The sequence below is a fragment of the Diplotaxodon limnothrissa genome, linkage group LG18 (assembly GCF_057381915.1).
Source record: "Diplotaxodon limnothrissa isolate DT_005_m linkage group LG18, D_limnothrissa_male_GT1.1, whole genome shotgun sequence".
NCBI lineage: Eukaryota > Metazoa > Chordata > Actinopteri > Cichliformes > Cichlidae > Diplotaxodon > Diplotaxodon limnothrissa.
Window position 1 is genome coordinate 5,526,219 of NC_140613.1, and position 16,232 is coordinate 5,542,450.

The following is a 16,232-nucleotide window of genomic DNA, read 5'->3' on the forward strand; positions in this document are numbered from 1 at the left end:
ACACAACAGAAAGTGACCTTTTAAACCTGCGACACTGATGCTGCATTCAAGGACCATTAAAAACATCTGAAAGGACTTAAGAACATGAAGAAAATGTGACTTGTTTCTCTGTAATGAAGCTGTTTTAGTGAAGAAAGTTGAAAGGTCACAGAGCGACTGCTGAATCTTCTGCTCTAAACATGAACTCTGAACTTTGTGATGCTTCAGGAGGAAAACTGCTTCAGTTATTCTCTCAGATTAGTTTCATATTTTCTGCATCAGATTTGAGTGAGATCCTGGAATGAAGACAGAAGAAAAGACTTTGTTCAAAGTTTGATTTATAGTCAAACCTTCCAGTTTATTCACACAATAAAACATCAACACAATATATGAATTCATTCATTAAAATCACAGTTTTTCCTCATTTGTTTGATGATTTTGACAAAAACAAACACAAACACACACACATGGTCTGCCATACTCATAAAGAGAAATGTCGACATTGTTCAATACAAATATTCCAGAAACATTTAGAGGATAGAGAAGTTTACATTTTCATGTGGAGAAATATTTTAGTAAATCAAAATGATGATGAGCAGTGATAGCCTCCATAAACAGTCACAGGAAAGATCTCCTTTAAAAACTCAGAAACATCAAGAGAACAACTAGAAGATGTGGAGGTACCACCCATAATGTTTGACTGACAGCTGATCTCTGTGCAGAAATGATGGAGAGAAAATAAAATGAAACTAAAACACAGATTTAAACCCACAATATGAAAGACTTCAGTCTATTTCACTTTAATCAACTCAGCTGTGGCTCCAACTACATTGTAGTAAAATGTCAGTCCAGCATAGAGCGGCTGAGTGAATGTGGTCTGGACTCTGTGGAGGAGAGTCATGGTTTCAGAGACGCTGTAGAAGGACAAAATACCTGCTCTGTGATCCAGGTACACTCCTACTCTGGAGGAACGAGGACCTGAGACAGGAGTTTTAATGTTGTTGTACCGAAATGTAAAACTGTTGTTGTTACAATCTAATGACCAAGATTTGTCATTATGTCCAAATCCATATTCACTCCCTGTTCTGCTGATATTCTTGTATGCGACTGCTACATAACCTCCTCTCCCTCTCCACTCCACCTCCCAGTAGCAACGTCCAGTCAGACTCTCTCTACTCAGGACCTGCCACCATTGACTGAATCTGTCTGGATGATCAGAATAAGACTGTTGTTGATTCATAAATGTTACTTTTCTGTTCTCCTCTGATAATAACAGCTTTTTGTTTGCTGTGTTTGGATCCAGTGTGATTTCACATGAATATTTTAAGAATCCAGCTCTGGTCTTTGGCTCTGGTGGATCTGACAGTAAAACATCCACTTCAGTGACTGTCAGTGAGATGTTTGTCCATTCCTCTCTCAGAATGTCCTGTAGTTTATCTCTGACCTCTGACACAGCTGCTGTCACATCCTCAAAGTAGCTCAGAGGACGGATATTGATGCTGGATGAGTCTGTAGACTCACTGAGTGCTGACAGTGAGGGGTAGTTGTGTAGAAACTGGATGTGATTCTCTGTGTGTGAGAGCTGCTTCAGCTCAGCATCTTTCCTCTTCAGCTCAGTGATCTGCTGCTCCAGCTTCTCCTCAAGCTCTTTGACTCGACTCACTTCAGTTTCCTGCTGGGATCTGATCTGCTGCTTCACATCAGAGCTTCTTTTCTGGATGAGATGGATCAGCTCAGTGAAGATCTTCTCACTGTGCTCCACTGTTTGATCAGCAGACTGATTGATGGCCTCCACCTCCTGTTGAAGCAGCTTCACATCTTTCTCTCTGTCCTGGATTCTCTGCTGGATGTTTTGTCGACTCACCTCCAGCTCTCTCTGCCTCTCAGTCCTTTCTGCTGCAGCTGAGACTGTGTCGTGGCCTTTATGTTCATCCACAGAGCAGAGATAACAGATACTCTGCTGATCAGTACGACAGAACATCTTCATCACCTCATCATGACGAGAGCAGATGTTCTCCTGGAGCTTCTTGGAGGGCTCCACCAGCTTGTGTTTCTTGAATGGAGCCACATCATAATGAGGCTGAAGGTGTTTCTCACAGTAAGATGCCAGACAGACTAAACAGGACTTGAAGGCTTTCATTTTTCTTCCAGTGCAGACATCACAGGCCACATCTTCAGGTCCAGCATAGCAGTGATCAGCAGGAGCAGCTTGGAGTCCAGTCTTCTTCAGCTCCTCCACTAAATCTGCTAACATGGTGTTTTTCTCCAGGACAGGCCTCGCTGTGAAAGTCCTCCGGCACTGAGGGCAGCTGTAGATTTTCTTCTTTTCCTCTTCATCCCAGAAGCTTTTAATACAGTTCATGCAGTAGCTGTGTCCACAGGGAATAGTCACCGGATCCTTCAGTAGATCCAAACAGACTGAACAGCAGAATTTTGTTTGGTCCATTTGATTCATGTGCTGTGCCGTTTCACCGTCTCTCAGTGACTGTCAGACAGTTTCACTTCCTCTGAACATAAACAACCTCTGTGCTCTGAAGGGAAACAGATCTCTGCTCTTGTTCACCTCCTACAGGAAATGAGGCTCACCAGCAACTGCATTTACACCATGTTGTTTAGACCCATCCTGATACAGACACATCTGTGAAGGGAGGCACTAAAGAAATATTCTTACAGAGCGACCAAGAGCCAATCACATGATGCAGGGTGTGGTATGTTTGGTTACATCATGCAGTAACAAGTCTGACCCAGTTAAAGGTTAATAGTTTATCTTTACTTGGATGTTTGAAATTTGACAGTCAACACTCAGTGAGTTCATTTTATATTTCAAAAAGTTCAGCTAAGTTTAGGATGCTGTAATGAATAAAAATAAATGACACTTTATATTTTGACATTTTCTAATCTTAGTTCATTCTCACACTTACAGAATGATGCATGGGAACAACTGACTCCACTAAATCAAACCTATGTTCAAATGAAATTACTGTACAAGACAGGCAGCAAGCTTGATTTCTTGATTATTTTTTTAAATAGTAAAATATATGTAAAACTATTTAAAAAACAAATACAGATAGTGTTCTAATTCTACATTCTTTAGTAATGTTTCCCGTGTACCACCATGGATTTCGAAACAATACATTAGTATGTGCTTTATATGCAGACACTCAAACATAACTCAACATTCACACTGAAGATACACAGCAGACATAAGAATCAGTTTTCATGCCCTTTATTTTTTCTTTCATTTAAAATCTTTTTGGTAAAGATCATCATAATTACCTATTAACTTTCATGTACAGCTTAAATGTTTCACTATACTGTTGGCAGCAAACGACTCTTCAGTCCAAGGGCGTAGATTTGGCATTAACGGAAGGGACATGTCCCCACCAATATCCAGCGATTATTGAATTGTCCCCACCAATAATTTGAAAGAAAAACAAACCCGATAGAAAGAAAAAAACGATCTGTCAACGTCTCATTCGCCCAGCGGTGCAGAAAGAGTTAAATTACGTTCTCTACTGGAGTCCTACGTCATGTGACAAATATGGCCAATGTGATTGGAGCTCTGTTTAGTTTTAGCAGCGGCAAGCCTGCGCTGCAACTGGATGAGAGACTCACTGAAAAGGCAGCTGGTTTTATTACTCAGTGATTTGTTGTTACAAAGATAAAAATTGTGAACAGGAAGAAGTAATGGTATTACTTCTTCCTGTTCACAAGAAGTCACCACAGCAGGTAGATGCCTTTCCTGAACCAAACCCAATGGGATAAGCGTCTCCTTCTGGGATCTTTCACCTGGTAGGCGAACCACTGTAAACCACGATACCAACTAAACCACTTGATAGTTTAGTTAAGAAAAAGTCTGTACAGATAAGGAACGTGCATTCTTCACCAGCTTTAAACCTTTGTTCACATGTAATGCTATATTCCACACTTTGCTATCAGTTGTGTACAAATCGGTGGCTACTCATGAGTTCCTCTGAACTTTCATACAACTGAGCTCAACAAACAATAACTGTCAGTCAGCAGAGGAAACTCATTTTTCCTCCAAAGTGATTTAGTGCATCAGAAATCTACGGTGTGTTTATTTTTGTTATTCAGTTCAGTTGTGCGTCAAGCTGACTGCTGTTAATCGCACCGATCAGGCACAAAAGTAAAAGCAGATAGGAATGATACTGTCAATCCGAAAGTCCACCACAAGCTGAAAGAAACAACTCTAAATGCTGTAAAAGAACAATAAATGTTTTTCCACAAAAAAGCAAAACCAAAGGCTCTGAGCCTGGCCTTTTAACGGCTTCACCTACTTTGGAGTTTTTTAAAAACTTCAATACTAGCGTTTTATCTTTCCTGACTTTGTTTAACTTTACTTTTAAATAACCCTTTAATCTCTGGGAAATAATAAAATCATCTTCAGTTTTAGTTTTTTCTTGAGCAAAATACATAGAAGACAGCAGATGCATCCAATAAATTTCTCCCGAGTAGGCTGACTCAGTCAAAAAGGCTCACTGTCTGGTGATACATCTTAATCTCGTGTGGTTTTACATTGCTGTAAAAACTTTATTACTACAGATATCTAATAAAAAAACAAAACTGCTGTCACAGCCACTACAAACACAGACTTACATTGAGTTCTATGATCCAGAGCATGGTGACGAACAAGAGGTCAAAGGTGACAAAGAGGCAGAAAGTCCTCCTCACATCCGAGATGCATTTCTTCTCTCCGATGTCGTACGCCTCCAATCTCACAGAAACGGCCGGGGAGTTGACAGACCCCATGCCTGTTCTGACAGGGATCTGTGAGTAGCTACCGCTGCTGCTGCCTCCACGTCGGCCTTCCATCGCTGGCCACCCCACCTGGGCAGGGCTGGCCCCACCTACTGGTCAATTTTAGGAAAGAGTCAGAGGTGGAAGATCATTGGAGCTGGAAGCGAGGCTGGTGTTGGTGATGTGGAGTCACTGTGTGGAGGTTAAAAGCATCACTGCATCTGTAGAAAAGAAGATGAAGAAGGTAAAGAAATGGCAATCTCCTCTCAGGGAGTAAACCTCAGCGATTTTCTAAAGCATCTAAGTCTTTGTAGACATAATAAAAATTCTGACAATCGTCTGCTTTTTTTTTGAACAACATAGTAAAGCAGAATAAGCTCCATCAGGCTGTGGATTTACATTGTTGAGTTAGATTTTATAACGATTTGTTCATAATACAAAGCTTTTAGAGATCTTTGGGCTTTGCAGTGCTAAGAGTGTTTATGTTTCTGGTTTCTGAGAGCAGAGCTAAAAACAAAACAAACAAAAAAAAAACAAGCACAACACAAAACCACCAAAATCTAATTCAAACCACTAATCATGCACAAAACCAACCATATATGTGCAAAGTTGTTGATGCTCTCTGTATGGTTGCCACTCAAACTCCTCACCATATCTCAAAGACTGAACCCTTCAGGAGAAACTCATTTCTGCTGCTTGCGTCTGTGATTTCTTCACTACTCAACGTTTCTGAGATCTGGAATGCAGATCGACTAGTAAATCAAAACGTTCACCTTCTGGCTCAGTTCTCCTGTCACCACCACAGTCTAGTGCAACACCTGAGGTGTCGGATGTCAACTTCAAATTGCTCTTTCTCTTATAACTGAGCTTAAATTGGACTTTTCTACTAAAAAAACCCTGTAAAAATCACTGTCACATGACCCAGAAAAAGATTTCAGTTATCATCTAACTTCAATGACTTTTGGACCTCATACCATTAAACACTGTTTACACTGTCTTTGTTTTAAGGAACTGAAACCAGTTGTGCTTTTGCTTTAACTGTCAGCTGCTCTGATACACAGAAAGAAAAAAGGCAGGATGGAAACGTGATTTGTACAGTCTGGTCCCAGCAGGTTTTCTCTGGTGATGTGGTTTCACAGTCTTGTGACTTTCATGTTTTACATGAATTAGTCTTTTTGGTTCACAAAATGCATCTATTTTAGGGCTTTAGTCAGGTTTAAATGACTGTTAATTACCTGAAAAATAAATCTGTTAAAAGAACCATTCAGTCACTTTGTAATGGGACGTATCTTCAGCACAATCGTATGTGCTGTGCACCTGAAACTAATATCGTTCACCATTTGGCGCTTCCTTCTCACATGCCAGAGAGCTATTACAGTTACACCGCAGATGGTGTCTAAAACAATTTAACCCTCAACTTCCTAGCAGTTGCATCATTACATTATTTCAGCATTTGCAGTTATTCCAACTGTTTTATTAATCCTTAACATACTTTTCATTTACTTGTTCAACTTTACAAACTTTACCCAGTATTTTCCACATAAATCAGCTAGCACCAACATTAAAACCCAATTACATTTGCCACGCTGCAATGGATCCTGGTTTTTATGTGGATGTTGTTTTCACACAGACTGCCCTACTTAATTATTACAGCCAAATTACACCTCCCATATGGCAATGGCACTCCCTGACGGCTGCAGCTTCCCTTGGAAGTCTAATGCGTCAGACCGGAGCTTAATTACTCAGGAACAACAACAACAAAAAAAGATAAATCCACATATATATCCACATATATATTAGCGTCTGAGTTGCAAGGGCTAGCAGTCAAAGCAATTTTAAATTACATTTTATTTAAACATATGGGATCCCAGCACCACCCTCTCCCCAGCCACCTACTCCACCTCTTCCAAAGTGAAGGTGTGGTATCAGGGTGCTCAGCCCCGCCGTGAGATGTAATGTCTCCAGCACGTCCTGGGTCTGCACCAGCTTACAAAACAAAGAAACAGATTAGAGCTGGGGACCTGTCGCTGTTCTAAATGTCTTTGAGTGGTTACAAATTCCACTGCTTCAAATCTGTTAACTAACAAGTTTTCATTTAAATATGTGTATGAGACTCCAACGTATTTACAATTAGTAACCTCCAGGTCTGAAAAATTAATCCAGAATGGAAGTGCAAACAACTAACAGGAGCAGTTCCTCTGAAAGACACCAAGGCTGGTGCCAATTCCCGCAGTTAGAGCAACAAATACTGAGGCAGCAGTTTGAACAGGCTTGCCAAAGCTGGACACAGCGGAAGATTGAAAAGATGTTGCTGGTCTGATGACTGCTGTGACATTCAAATGGTAGGGTTAGAATTTGGTGTAAACGACATAAAAGAATGAACATCTTGCCTTGTATTAACATTTCAAGTTGCTCATAGCGGTGTGAGAGTGTGGAGAATATTTTCTAGGCATACTTTGAGCCAATTAGTACCAGCTTAGCATTGTTTAACCACCACAGCCCAGCTAATGCCGACCATGTCTATCACTTTATAACCACACTGTACCCATCTTTTGATGGCTGCTTCCAGCTCAAATCATCTCAAACTGGTTTCTTGAACATGAAGATGAGTTCACTGTACTCCAATAGAGCATCTTTGGGATGAGGTGGAACGGCAGATTCAAGTCAACAATTAATGAACATGATTTCATGACGCAGTTCTGTCAGCAACAGGGGTCATACCTGCTATAAACAAGGTGTACCTAACAAAGTGACCAGTAATTGCATATATGCTGTTATGATGGATGTTTATAATAAATATTAACTGAGAGAAAAGATACACCAAAGCTACTCTAGGGTAATAACAAAACGAGGGAAATTAACAAACTACATCTAACTGTTTTGGATTCAGAACAAATATTTTCAGCCTTTTATGAGGATTAAAATTTAATTATGGATTTATTTTGGCAGCTTGTGAGGAGAAAACTATTAGGAGGTAAAGAAACACAGACTCAAAGATTTTACATGTACATGGGCACTGTGTGTGTGTCACAGAGGAATCGCTCCGGGGCTCCCAGTACATTCTTTATTTATACTCAAACAAGCTTTCACAGCAATAGGTGTGGCATGTATGGAACTGATAACAACTCCTTAAAAGGAGGGACCGTTAGCTTATCTGTTGAAACAGAAATCTTGAGTTGTGGTATCAGGGTGCTCAGCCCACATATATTGAACTTCACATACCCCATCTGCCTCCATTTGGGACTGCAATGGCCTTAAAAACCCTACACATATCTTACCTACTTAAGTGCAGCCTTTTTTCTAATGGAATTACAATATCGGCATCTGGCCTCTGACTTCTCATCAATTGTGTGGGCGTCCTTTAGAGGACATTTCATCGGAATAAAGGCAAATACGGTGGTGCCTTTATCTGCAGAAATATGTGGCCTGTAGCCAGTGGGTGGGGCACCACATGCTCGCTCTCACTGTTAGATTGGATAGAAAAGTCTGCAGCAGGACAAGCGAATATTAATGACGTTTCTGAGTGTTTCGATTCCATCAAGAACAAAAACAAATCTTAGCTAACCAACACTCACTGGGTTTTAGTGGATTACTTTATTTCACAGAAATATTACAGAAACAGTTTCTTTGGTACAATAATCCAGCTGTGCAGAAATCAGGGAGTCGGGAAGAAGCAGCTCATTAAATTCTGTGCTTGTTTAAGACTGAAGCACATATTATATTATCATAATACCAGAGCTGAACTGGATGACTCATTCCTCATTAAATTACTTCAGATGTTATTTAAAAAAATATATATATTTTATGGAAGTGAAGCTGCTTGTGCTGCCACCTAAACCAATCATACTGTGGCCTAAAATGTTAAAGTAACCTTATGAGCAGAATCTGATATAAGAGCATTTAATCTTATCTGAGCAATTCCTCTTGGTCTCCTGTATCACTGCTCATCATTCGACATGCTTTTCCCAGTATATCCATGCCCATTTTTGTATTTATGCTTGTATTTTCTCCCAGACTGGTAAACATCAACAGAGCTCAGTAAAAGAACTTTTAGTTCCTATTTCAACTTTATTAATACAAGTGTTTAACCTTTTCATGTTTATAGTTTTATCTTTCTTTGTAAAGTCAGCTGTTCTGCTGCTCTGTATGTGATTGGTCAGATGCCCCCAACGCCACCCCTTTCATGTAAACAGGCTAGTAGCTAAAATGGGAAACCCTGGTTTACCTTATAGAGTTGATAACTAGCGTCATGTGATCACTTAGTCTGATTGACAGTGTTGGGATAAGTTAATCAAGATAACAGAAAGATTTCTTGAGTATGATGAACAATGAATTTAACTCCTAAATGTGACTTCCTAACACAGAATGTGATGACGTCATACGCTTTGTACTTTGATGTGTGGTGATTGGAAGTGTCTGTGTGGTGCAGCCTGGACAGACCAGACCAGCTGCACCACACAGAGAGTTATTCGCAGCATTTATGTTTGCAGCATTCAAACGAACGTTCGCCAGAGAAGCCCTTTTTGGATCCTTTTCAGAGTCACTGTTAACAGATTCCAACATGTCTCCAAGAAAGCAGAAAAAAAGAGAAAACGTAAAGCCCAGCGCTCCTCTTTGCAATCGAGAAGACGATACTCAACTGCAGAAGATGTGCTCGGAAGAAATGCATGAGGAAAATCTCATGAACAATCACAATACGCGACACCCACCACAGCCAGAGTACACCAATTACATCTGGGAAAGTTTTTTTAAACAACGAGCGGAGATTATCTTACTGAGAGAGCACTGTGAGAGAAGGACCGCTGAAGCAGATAAACTGTTCAGACAGCTTCTCGATAAGGAAGATATTATAAAGGAGAAAGAAATGGAACTCCTAGACATGCGGGGAAGGATCTTTGAGCTCCAAGCAAAGCTTAATAAAGTACAAGAAAAACCAACAGAAGAAAAACGAGAAAGAGAGGGAAAAAAACATCCAGGAGCTGCAAGTAAAGCTGGATGAAGCTCTGCAAAAAAATCAAGAACTCCTCCAAGAGAAGAAACAACTGGTCATAAAACTCCAAGGCACTGAGATAAATGAAAAAGTGCTGAAAGGAAGGGTTGAGTTTCTTCGAAAGAAAGCGCAACAGACCATGAAAAAGGAAGATATGGATTGCAAGCTTCAGGACAGCGAGAAACACAAGGAAGCCTTGCAAATAAAGCTTGAAGAAGCTCTGCAAAAAAATCAAGAACTCCTCCAAGAAAAAGAACAAATGGACATAAAGCAGCGCAAACTGCAAGGCATGGAGGGAAAGTACAAAGCACTGCAGGCGAAGCTTGATAAAACACTGAACAAAAATAAAGAGTTGCTTCAAGAAAAAAAGCAACTAGAAATTAAACAGAAAGAAACGGACTCCAAGCTTGAAGGCGTGGAGGAAAAATACACCGCGCTGAAAATAAAGCTTGATAAAACCGTGCAAAGAAATAAGGATTTCCTACAAGACAAAGAACAATGGGAAATAAAGCAGAAAGAAGATAAACAAATTCTCCAGGACTTTGAGAGGAAAAACCAACAACTGCAAGACTGTTATAACCAACTGAACTCCAAAACAACTGAGCTGGAGGGGGAAAAGAAAAAAGTGCAAAAACAATGCTCAGAGATGCAGAGTAAGCTCAGTGACATGCTGAGAAAAAACACAGAACTGGAGAAACTTTCCAACAATTTGAAGTGCAAAAACACTGAGGTGCAGATGTTAAAGCAGCAAGTAGAGAAAACAAACAAAGACCTGCAGTGTACACTTCAAGAACTCGAGAGAAGTCAGCAGCTACAAGACGCACACAACAAATTACAACACAGTTATACAGAGATGCACGAGGCAAAGCTTATGCAGGAGGCCAAATGTAAAGAACTGAAAGAAAGGCTCGAAGGAAAACAAGCCAAATTAGAAGAAGTGGAGACAACATGCAGGAAACTTGAGAAGGAAAACACACAAACAATTGATGAGTTACGAACCCTCATCCTAGAGAAAAGAGTGCTCGTGGAAAAGATCACGGAAAAGAAGAAAAAACGCTTCCGCTTCTTCTGGAGAAAGAGCACTCCTGCTTTTTCTACTTTTTCTACTTTTCCTTCTGCTGATGTCACCCCGTCTTCCTCCTCCACCGTTGCATCGTAATTTTCACCTTAACTCCTAACACCTGCCCCATCTCCCCCCCCCCCCCCCCCCCCCCCTCTCTCTTTCACCCTCACCCCCCAACCAGTCCCGACAGTTGACTGGCCCCTCTAGAGCCTGGTTCTGTCATAGGTTTCTTCCTTTAAAGGGAGTTGTTCCTATCCACTGTCGCACCCAGTGCTTGCTCAGAGGGCATAGTTGGGGTTCTCTCTCCTCGCTTTCCTCCTTTCTATCCCTTTCCTTTACCCTCTTCTTTAACCCCCACCCCTCCCCCTTTTCTATTCCCCCGCTTTTCTATTTCCTTAATAATTTAATAATAAACACAATTGGCTACATTTTAAATGTGTCTGATCCACGTCTTCATTCAAGAATGAATTGTCTTTCTCACGGAGTCATGTGTATTTTGTGTTTTCCTCGGGCTGGTGATCCCCGCGGTCGTTCAGCCCCGGAGTCCAGAGTTTTAGTGTTTTAATCACATTTAGTGTTACATTTTAGATCACCACAATAGGATATCCATAATTTAGGATTCAGGCATTTGTTTTAGTTCAATATCGTAATCATTCTATGACTGAGTAGTTTACAGAACCTTCAGTCTGCACCAATAACTTCTGTTGGAGCTATTTGTTCTTATTTTTTTATTATTTTGAAATTAGTTAAAGTTTGTTGTTAGTTTACTTATATTTTGGGGTTTATTTACAAGTTTATTTGTAGGTTAATATTTGTTTCAATGTTTTGTTTGTTTGATGTTACCTTGTTAAATTAGTCAGTAAAAGCTGTAGGGCCATTTTGTTTCTATAAATAAAGAGACTGGTATAGGACCAGCATGCACTAGGGTGAGCCTATGGTTTTTTACTAGAGCAGGAGAAGCAGCAGGACGTAACTAAAAATGGATCTTGTTATTGCTTGCCAAACTGGATAAAATAAACCATAAAAACGCAACTTTAAAGTTTGGACAGTGGACTTCTTTTGCCTGCGTACGAAATATTATCTCAGTGCAGCAGTGGCTTGTGGACTTTTAATTGTGGGATGTTTGGTTTGTCAAACAAAAGGAATTGCCACTACAAAAAGTAAAAAACCTGCCCGTGGACAAAGGAATAATCCTTCATTAATGGATATGTTGGATATATGGATTTCAAGGATCACCGTCGAACTCGAATAAAAGTTACTGGATCGTCTGTAAGTACTCCAGACGGATTTGATGTTGAAGCCTGGATCAACATGTCACTCGTTCATCAAAGCTGGTGAGTGACAATATTGTTTAAGCCGTAAAGGAAAACGGTGAAGCTATTGGAGTTTAAAGACATTATTTCACTACAAAGACTGATGAACTGAGTTTTGATGTACTAAATTTGTGCATAATAGGATCACTAATTGAAACATGCCAACGCCCTCCGTGGAAATGTTTGTTCGGTGCAATCATGTTTGCGCTTTATGCTATGGATTCTCAGTGTGCTGTGCATCTTTATAATGTTTGAAATAATCCAAGAGGACAATAAAAATGTCGGATATTAAGAGTAAACAAGAGAGTAAACAAGAGGATGACACTCAGATGCAAGCAGAGAAAAGAAGCATCAAATTTACGCCAAAAGGTTTGGATTTGTATATAAAGACATGCCAAGAAAAGCGGAGTTCAATGTGTAAGCAAGCATCTAAGTACATGGGGAAAATTTCTGCTTTAATGACCTCACATGAGAACGTTAAGGAAGTGTCTTCGGAATTTGGGAAGTTTATTAAATGCTATCAAGATGCAAACGCTTTGCAAGAATCCTTTTTAAGTTTGCCACTGCCAGAAGATGAAGTGAAAAGGCAAAGCGCACATTTTCAGTCTAAGGTGACAGCATTCTCTGTTTTTATGGACAAAGTAAAGGTTTGTTTGCAGGAAGCAGGCGAGCCGTATACTGAACAAAGCAATACTGCTCTTAATGATCAAGCTGTTGAAAGTTTGGATGAAATAAATCCTGAAGACAGTGTCTCTAATATCTCAAGTGTAAAGCCACCTTCGAAAACATTGTCACAGCAAAGTCGAATTTCATCAACATCTTCCGCACGCATTAAAGCTGCGGCTGACAAGGCAGCGCTCATGGAGCGACTCGCTGCATTAAAGAAAAACATTCTATTGAAGCGCAAGAGGAAAAACTGAGAAAAGAAAAGGAGAAATTATCCTTGGAAACAGAGTTGGCAGCAACTAAGGCAAAGCTTCGTGTCTTAAAAATAAACTCAGTTTGTAGCTCTGAGCGTTCTGATGGAATGAACTCTTATTTTGAAAGAGGGCACGTACAAGAAGCGCCTTGTGCTGATACATTTGTTCCGGCAGAAAGAGATTACTCTGGTACAAATTCTACATCTGAATCACAAGTAATCGTACCTCAAAACTCAATCAACTGGAAGCAGAACAAATTCCACTGTTCTGCATAGTTGTTTGTTTTGTTCACACAGCAATCATTTACTAGAGAATTGTAAGCAGTTTAAAGCTAAAATTCATCGGGATAAGCTGACTTTTATCAAGGAAAGGGGAATTTGTTTTGGTTGTTTAAAAGTTGGTCACATAAGCAAAGACTGTAGGAGTCATTTGAGACACAGCAGCTGAGCAAATGATCATTTCATGCTGAAGACATCCTCAGACAGATTTAAACACATACATAAACACAGCCTGGTGCCAATAACACAGCTAATGACACTGCTGTATCACTGGCTTTACTGATTAATTAAAGACCATATCTGAAGGAAATCTTTGAACACAACAGAAAGTGACCTTTTAAACCTGCCACACTGATGCTGCATTCAAGGACCATTAAAAACATCTGAAAGGACTTAAGAACATGAAGAAAATGTGACTTGTTTCTCTGTAATGAAGCTGTTTTAGTGAAGAAAGTTGAAAGGTCACAGAGCGACTGCTGAATCTTCTGCTCTAAACATGAACTCTGAACTTTGTGATGCTTCAGGAGGAAAACTGCTTCAGTTATTCTCTCAGATTAGTTTCATATTTTCTGCATCAGATTTGAGTGAGATCCTGCAATGAAGACAGAAGAAAAGACTTTGTTCAAAGTTTGATTTATAGTCAAACCTTCCAGTTTATTCACACAATAAAACATCAACACAATATATGAATTCATTCATTAAAATCACAGTTTTTCCTCATTTCTTTGATGATTTTGACAAAAACAAAAACAAACACACACACATGGTCTGCCATACTCATAAAGAGAAATGTCGACATTGTTCAATACAAATATTCCAGAAACATTTAGAGGATAGAGAAGTTTACATTTTCATGTGGAGAAATATTTTAGTAAATCAAAATGATGATGAGCAGTGATAGCCTCCATAAACAGTCACAGGAAAGATCTCCTTTAAAAACTCAGAAACATCAAGAGAACAACTAGAAGATGTGGAGGTACCACCCATAATGTTTGACTGACAGCTGATCTCTGTGCAGAAATGATGGAGAGAAAATAAAATGAAACTAAAATACAGATTTAAACCCACAATATGAAAGACTTCAGTCTATTTCACTTTAATCAACTCAGCTGTGGCTCCACAATCATCATCATAATCGTAGTAAACCAACAGTCCAGCATAGAGCGGCTGAGTGAATGTGGTCTGGACTCTGTGGAGGAGAGTCATGGTTTCAGAGACGCTGTAGAAGGACAAAATACCTGCTCTGTGATCCAGGTACACTCCTACTCTGGAGGAACGAGGACCTGAGACAGCAGTTTGGATGTTGTTGTACAAAAATGTATAACTGTTGTTGTAACACTCTAATGACCAAGATTTGTCATTACGTCCGAATAAGCATTCATACCCACTCCCTGCTCTGCTGATATTCTTGTATGCAACTGCTACATAACCTCCTTCCCCTCTCCACTCCACCTCCCAGTAACAACGTCCAGTCAGACTCTCTCTACTCAGGACCTGAGACCACCAAGTGAATCTGTCTGGATGATCAGAATAAGACTGTTGTTGATTCACTGCTTGCACTTTTCTGTTCCCCTCTGATAATAACAGCTGTTTGTGTGCTGTGTTTGGATCCAGTGTGATTTCACATGAATATTTTAGGAATCCAGCTCTGGTCTTTGGCTGTGGTTGTGACAGTAAAACATCCACTTCAGTGACTGTCAGTGAGATGTTTGTCCGTTCCTCTCTCAGAATGTCCTGTAGTTTATCTCTGACCTCTGACACAGCTGCTGTCACATCCTCAAAGTAGCTCAGAGGACGGATATTGATGCTGGATGAGTCTGTAGACTCACTGAGTGCTGACAGTGAGGGGTAGTTGTGTAGAAACTGGATGTGATCCTCTGTGTGTGAGAGCTGCTTCAGCTCAGCATCTTTCCTCTTCAGCTCAGTGATCTCCTGCTCCAGCTTCTCCTGAAGCTCTTTGACTCGACTCACTTCAGTTTCCTGCTGGGATCTGATCTGCTGCTTCACATCAGAGCTTCTTTTCTGGATGAGATGGATCAGCTCAGTGAAGATCTTCTCACTGTGCTCCACTGTTTGATCAGCAGACTGATTGATGGCCTCCACCTCCTGTTGAAGCAGCTTCACATCTTTCTCTCTGTCCTGGATTCTCTGCTGGATGTTTTGTCGACTCACCTCCAGCTCTCTCTGCCTCTCAGTCCTTTCTGCTGCAGCTGAGACTGTGTCGTGGCCTTTATGTTCATCCACAGAGCAGAGATAACAGATACTCTGCTGATCAGTACGGCAGAACATCTTCATCACCTCATCATGACGAGAGCAGATGTTCTCCTGGAGCTTCTTGGAGGGCTCCACCAGCTTGTGTTTCTTTAACTGAGCTGCTACATAATGAGGCTGAAGGTGTTTCTCACAGTAAGATGTCAAACACACAAAACAGGACTTGAAGGCTTTGATTTTTCTTCCAGTGCAGACATCACAGGCCACATCTTCAGGTCCAGCATAGCAGTGATCAGCAGGAGCAGCTTGGAGTCCAGTCTTCTTCAGCTCCTCCACTAAATCTGCTAACATGGTGTTTTTCTCCAGGACAGGCCTCGGTGTGAAAGTCCTCCGGCACTGAGGGCAGCTGTAGATTTTCTTCTTTTCCTCTTCATCCCAGAAGCTTTTAATACAGTTCATGCAGTAGCTGTGTCCACAGGGAATAGTCACCGGATCCTTCAGTAGATCCAAACAGACTGAACAGCAGAATTTTGTCTGATCCATTTGCTTCATGTGCTGTGCCGTTTCACCGTCTCTCAGTGACTGTCCGACAGTTTCACTTCCTCTGAACAGAAACAACCTCTGTGCTCTGAAGGGAAACAGATCTCTGCTCTTGTTCACCTCCTACAGGAAATGAGGCTCACCAGCAACTGCATTTACACCATGTTGTTTAGACCCATC

At 40.6% G+C, this 16,232-nt stretch overlaps 2 protein-coding genes and 1 pseudogene across 6 annotated transcripts; 1 reads left to right on the forward strand and 2 right to left on the reverse strand.

Moving 5' to 3' along the window:
• Positions 1 to 545: 545 nt before the first annotated feature.
• On the reverse strand, positions 546 to 2,458 carry LOC146612955 (E3 ubiquitin/ISG15 ligase TRIM25-like). Of its 4 annotated transcripts, none has more exons than XM_085377082.1 (2): positions 2,208 to 2,425; positions 546 to 2,072 (listed from the first exon to the last, which is right to left on the reverse strand). In XM_085377082.1, exons 1-2 carry the CDS (start codon positions 2,423 to 2,425, stop codon positions 770 to 772), a joined length of 1,521 nt encoding a protein of 506 aa, XP_085233208.1. In that variant the 3' UTR covers positions 546 to 769. The 4 variants fall into 4 exon arrangements, with proteins under 4 accessions (XP_085233208.1, XP_085233210.1, XP_085233209.1 ...); XM_085377084.1 differs by having other exon boundaries at positions 546 to 1,600; positions 1,775 to 2,425; XM_085377085.1 differs by having other exon boundaries at positions 820 to 941; positions 1,643 to 2,425.
• Positions 2,459 to 12,381: 9,923 nt separating this feature from the next.
• Positions 12,382 to 13,298, forward strand: LOC146612956 (uncharacterized; annotated as a pseudogene).
• Positions 13,299 to 14,162: 864 nt separating this feature from the next.
• Positions 14,163 to 16,067, reverse strand: LOC146612957 (tripartite motif-containing protein 16-like). Of its 2 annotated transcripts, XM_085377106.1 has the most exons (2): positions 15,273 to 16,055; positions 14,476 to 14,568 (listed from the first exon to the last, which is right to left on the reverse strand). In XM_085377106.1, exons 1-2 carry the CDS (start codon positions 16,053 to 16,055, stop codon positions 14,512 to 14,514), a joined length of 840 nt encoding a protein of 279 aa, XP_085233232.1. In that variant the 3' UTR covers positions 14,476 to 14,511. The 2 variants fall into 2 exon arrangements, with proteins under 2 accessions (XP_085233231.1, XP_085233232.1); XM_085377105.1 differs by having other exon boundaries at positions 14,163 to 16,067.
• Positions 16,068 to 16,232: the final 165 nt, after the last annotated feature.